General features: G+C 45.3%; 1 protein-coding gene across 1 annotated transcript; it reads right to left on the reverse strand.

Annotated features, from left to right (window-relative positions):
* Positions 1–283: 283 nt before the first annotated feature.
* Positions 284–5,256, reverse strand: LOC147614678 (uncharacterized). The gene is made up of 4 exons (XM_086779951.1): positions 4,516–5,256; positions 3,311–4,421; positions 2,612–2,842; positions 284–2,379 (listed from the first exon to the last, which is right to left on the reverse strand). The coding sequence occupies exons 1-4, from the start codon at positions 5,034–5,036 to the stop codon at positions 337–339; spliced, it is 3,906 nt and encodes a 1,301-aa protein (XP_086636077.1). The 5' UTR covers positions 5,037–5,256; the 3' UTR covers positions 284–336.
* Positions 5,257–5,484: the final 228 nt, after the last annotated feature.

A 5,484-nucleotide genomic window follows, 5' to 3' on the forward strand; every position in this document is an offset into this window, starting at 1 on the left:
TAACGGTGTTTAACGTTTCATCGTTATAAGCACCACTCAATGGCATTTATAAACGTTGCTAAAAGCACTGCTACGTGTGACGCTAGAAAAATTAACAAAATACTCCAAATGAAGTCCACAAAAACATCCAGTAAAAATTTATCACATAAATTTATCAAACATAAATATTTTTATAATAAAGAACAAAAACTTTATAGTAAAAATTTATGTGATAAATTTATCATATAAATTTGTAAAACATAAATATTTTTATAACAAAAAACAAAAATTCAACAAAATGTTATAAGCAAATCAATATGTAGAAAGGTATATAATGATTTGTATCTTTTTATAGTACTATATGTAAAACTCCCGTAGCTTTTTCAGCTGTCGGAAGGAAGCAGGAAGCTCCGTGATGGCTGAGCGCCTTGCATAAAACTCTTCTAGACTTTCAAGAGACCCAAACTCTTCCGGTAGCTCCTGCAGCTCAGAGCACCGATCCATGTCAAGCTTCCGTAGCTTTTTCAGCTGCCCCAAGGAAGAAGGAAGCTCCGTGATGGCTGAGCTCCGTGCAGAAAACTTTTCTAGACTTTCAAGACACCCAAACTCTTCCGGTAGCTCCTGCAGCTTGGAGCACCAATTCATGTTAAGCTTCTGTAACTTTTTCAGCTGCCCGAAGGAAGAAGGAAGCTTCGTGATGGCTAAGCCCCCTGCATAAAACGCTTCTAGACTTTCAAGAGACCCAAACTCTTCCGGTAGCTCCTGCAGCTGAGAGCACCCATCCATGTCAAGCTTCCGTAGCTTTTTCAGCTGCCCGAAGGAAGCAGGAAGCTTCGTGATGGCTAAGCGCCCTGCCCAAAACACTTCTAGACTTTCAAGAGACCCAAACTCTTCCGGTAGCTCCTGCAGCTCAGAGCACCCATCCATGTCAAGCTTCCGTAGCTTTTTCAGCTGCCCGAAGGAAGAAGGAAGCTTCGTGATGGCTGAATAACTTGCACAAAACACTTCTAGACTTTCAAGAGACCCAAAATCTTCCGGTAGCTCCTGCAGCTCAGAGCACCCAACCATGTCAAGCTTCTGTAGCTTTTTCAGCTGCCCGAAGGAAGAAGGAAGCTCCGTGATGGCTGAATAACTTGCACAAAACACTTCTAGACTTTCAAGAGACCCAAAATCTTCCGGTAGCTCCTGCAGCTCAGAGCACCCAACCATGTCAAGCTTCTGTAGCTTTTTCAGCTGCCCGAACGAAGAAGGAAGCTCCGTGATGGCTGAGCACCATGCAGAAATCTCTTCTAGACTTTCAAGAGACCCAAACTCTTCCGGTAGCTCCTGCAGCTGAGAGCACCAATTCATGTCAAGCTTCTGTAACTTTTTCAGCTGCCCGAAGGAAGAAGGAAGCTTCGTGATGGCTATGCTCCCTGCACAAAACGCTTCTAGACTTTCAAGACACCCAACATCTTCCGGTAGCTCCTGCAGCTCGGAGCACCCACCCATGTCAAGCTTCCGTAGCTTTTTCAGCTGCCCGAAGGAAGCAGGAAGCTTCGTGATGGCTGTGCCCCATCGTGCAGAAAACTCTTCTAGACTTTCAAGACACCCAAACTCTTCCGGTAGCTCTTGCAGCTGAGAGCACCAATCCATGTCAAGCTTCCGAAGCTTTTTCAGCTGCCCGAAGGAAGCAGGAAGCTTCGTGATGGCTGAGCCCTTTCCACAAAACTCTTCTAGACTTTCAAGAGACCCAAACTCTTCCGGTAGCTCCTGCAGCTCAGAGCACCCATCCATGTCAAGCTTCCGTAGCTTTTTCAGCTGCCCGAAGGAAGCAGGAAGCTTCGTGATGGCTAAGCCCCATCGTGCAGAAAACTCTTCTAGACTTTCAAGAGACCCAAACTCTTCCGGTAGCTCCTGCAGCTCAGAGCACCCATCCATGTCAAGCTTCCGTAGCTTTTTCAGCTGCCCGAAGGAAGCAGGAAGCTTCGTGATGGCTACGCCCCATCGTGCAGAAAACTCTTCTAGACTTTCAAGACACCCAAACTCTTCCGCCGGTAGCTCCTGCAGCTTGAAGCACCCACCCATGTCAAGCTTCCGTAGCTTTTTTAGCTGCCCGAAGGAAGCAGGAAGCTTGGTGATGGCTGAGCCCCTTCCACAAAACTCTTCTAGACTTTCAAGAGACCCAAAATCTTCCGGTAGCTCCTGCAGCTCAGAGCACTCATCCATGTCAAGCTTCTGTAGCTTTTTCAGCTGCCCGAAGGAAGAAGGAAGCTTCATGATGGCTGAGCCCCTTCCACAAAACTCTTCTAGACTTTCAAGAGACCCAAAATCTTCCGGTAGCTCCTGCAGCTCAGAGAACTCATCCATGTCAAGCTTCCGAAGCTTTTTCAGCTGCCCGAAGGAAGAAGGAAGTTTCATCTGTAAAGTACATGAATCAAAGTTCAGAACATCTAAAGTTTTAAAAGACCAGAGTCTTCTAACATTATCAAATTTTCAGCTGCTCAAAGGAAGTCAGTGTGCAATCATGGTTTTCTTAAATTGATTTCTTTCTTGTAAAATTAAAGTTCACTTTTTAAAGTGAGATCTCATGAAATTACAAAAGTTTGAAGATCAAATCAAACATTTAAAAATAATAATAATGACTATACACCTTAAAGTTCATAGTGTATTGGAATTCCAGCACAGTAAGAAACTCCAGGTCTAATAATTCTTTAGAAGGAGCCCATTTCAACCACCTTATTTCCAATGCTTTTAGCCCCTCATCATCACCCTCCAGATATGTTCCATGCAGAAAAAGCAATCGTAAAGATTGCATTTGGGAAAGCAAACTCGAATTCAAGTTTTTTCGGTAAGTGGCAAGCCCACGGATTTGATCAAGACCCTGCAACCATAAACCACACCATTATTGCATGGATCGTGTTTTATCAATCATGTAGATCTTACAATGTTTGGGCAATATCCATATATTTAATGAGTGTCTGGGTTATGGAGTCGATGGGAACTACATTAGTGAATGTAGATCTGTAACAAGCATCTGCATTATGCTCCTGCAATGCCAGTGTAGAGCAACTGAAATGGAAGATACTGGACCCTCCACACCAGAAAAAAGCTTCAAAACAACAAGTGCAAGTGCAAAGATGGAAAAAAGGAAAAGCGACCAATCAAAAGAGTTTCTCGAGTAAAAACTTAAGGATGAACAGTGGAACAAGTTGCTTTCTGGGCATTCGCAACAGCTAATTTGAATCTTTGTAGTCTTTCATTTTTGTATTGTCTTTACTTCCTACGGCATTGTTTGCATACATAAATGTGTGCTGAAAACAGATAAGTAAATAGAGAAGTGGATATGCACCTGCTTACTTCGCAGCACTTGCGTCAAGTCGGTATCATCCCACACCCTACTCCACTTGCCCGACTGTTTGACAATGCCTCTCCCCAAATCCCTCAAGTGATCGTGCATTGTCAGGCACTCATTTTCATCCACCTTCACTAGACAGAGGTCTACCAAGCTCTCTAGACCACTTATCCACCCCTCTACCAAATCATCGCTTTCCCAAAAGTATTCGGCACTCTGCCTGCCTTCACCAATCAAGAAGCAAGCCACATCTAGAAACATTTCCTGCTCATGCTTACTAAGAGACTCATAGCTAACCTTCAAACAAGCCTCTATGCGTTTGAACGTTGAAGTAGCGCTACTACTTAAAGTCTTGATTGCTTCTTCCCAGAATTTCTTTTCCTTCCTCACCCTAAGATGCCTACCAAGCACCTCCAGCGAAAGAGGAAGACCAGCGCATGCTTCACTTACTTTCTCTGCTAGCTTTTCAAAACCTAGATCTGGCGAAGGCTTCTTGAAAGCGTTCAGACACAAAAGTTGCAAGGACTCATCACGGTCCATGCCTTGTACCTCGTAGCGTTCACCCCTTATGACATCAGAGAAATCATTGCCGCCGTGAGGAAATACTGTTTGGTTCCTGGATGTTACAAGCATTCGACTTCCCGGCTGAAGGGATGCCAGATCTATGATTTCCTCGATGGATTCAAAGTTCTCTGGATCATCCAATATGATCAGGACCTCCTTCCCCCTTAATCCAGCTTTTAAATGCCCCTTCTTCTTTCCCACATCATCCCCTTGGAACTTCTTTTCATGCAGCAAATCTTCGAGGAGCTGATTCTGTAATTGACTCAGTGTCTTATCCTGCCAAGTTTCCACAAAGCTTGCTGCTTGAAACTCCTTTCCAAGTCTCCTGTAAATAGCGCGAGCAAGAGTGGTCTTGCCAATGCCACCCATGCCCCAAAGCAGCACAAAGTACACACTTCCCTTTTCTTTCAAATGAAACAGCTCGAGCACATCATGGACCCTCTCCACCAAACCAACTGCTTTGAGGTCATCCTCCACGGGAATCCTGCCCTGAATCTGCTGTGCTATCCTCTCTACGAGAGCTTCCAGCAACCGTCCTTCAAATCTGCACATAATTAGATAATATTGCATAGATTAGTGATATAAGTGAGAAGATTAACTCTACAAAAAACGGTTGCAAATCAAAAGTAGTTTCGTACTTGTTAAAGGTCTCCAGGCGGAAGCCCTCGAGCCATGAGGCATCACACAGAGCATCTTCCCACCCTTTGATCGTGCTTTCGTTGTGCTTGCCTTGTCTTCGATGGTCCTCGATCGCTTTTGCAAACGGCCCATTCTCCCTGTTTCTTAGGTCTTCTGGCTTCACGTCGTCATAGAAGACCGGAAATAGCTTGGCTTTACTAGAGCTCTTGGTGCTCTTCAACATCTCCACAAGTTCATCCAGGCACCACCGAGACTCTGCGTAATTGCTTGTAAAGATGGGCACTTGAATGATTGCTTTTCGGGCAGCTTCCAGCATGAAAGGGCGAACATCGTCTCCTTCAGGGAGCTCCTCCACGTCCAGAAATGCTTTGATCCCACGGATTTTCAGGACATAGTAAAGTGTATTTGCGAATCCACGCTTCATGCGAATCCCACGATGGCTGATAAACACCGCATGGGTGCCGACAGACGAATGCAAAGGCTGATGAGCAACAGGGCGCGGAGTCGCTTCTCTGTTCATGCCTGAACATCTGTGTGTGTGTGTGTCTCTCTCGCATGGGTGCCGACAGACGAATGCAAAGGCAGATGAGTCGCTTCTCTGCTCAGATCGAGACTAAAATCATCGTCATCGTCCCTGACAAGAGACTGCCTCAACATCTCTCTCTCTCTCTCTCTCTCTCTACCCCCCCACTACGTTTCTCTTTCTCTGCTTCTCTCTCTTAGCGCTCTCGTCTCGGCTCTTAAAACTTCGCAATCCAGGCTACTTCCAGGTAGGTAATTTCTTCGAGTCAAGCAAGCCAGTCAGTGTGTCTCTCTCTCTCTCTCTCTCTCCCCCCCCACTACGTTTCTCTTCCTCTGCTTCTCTCTCTCTTAGCGCTCTTAAAACTTCGCAATCCAGGCTACTTCGAGGTAATTTCTTCGAGTCAAGCAAGCCAGTTAGTGTTGTGTGAAGGCGCGTTTAAACTTCG

Source organism: Cibotium barometz, chromosome 41, assembly GCF_041138505.1.
Source record: "Cibotium barometz isolate CiBa-2024 chromosome 41, ASM4113850v1, whole genome shotgun sequence".
NCBI classification, from domain to species: domain Eukaryota; kingdom Viridiplantae; phylum Streptophyta; class Polypodiopsida; order Cyatheales; family Cibotiaceae; genus Cibotium; species Cibotium barometz.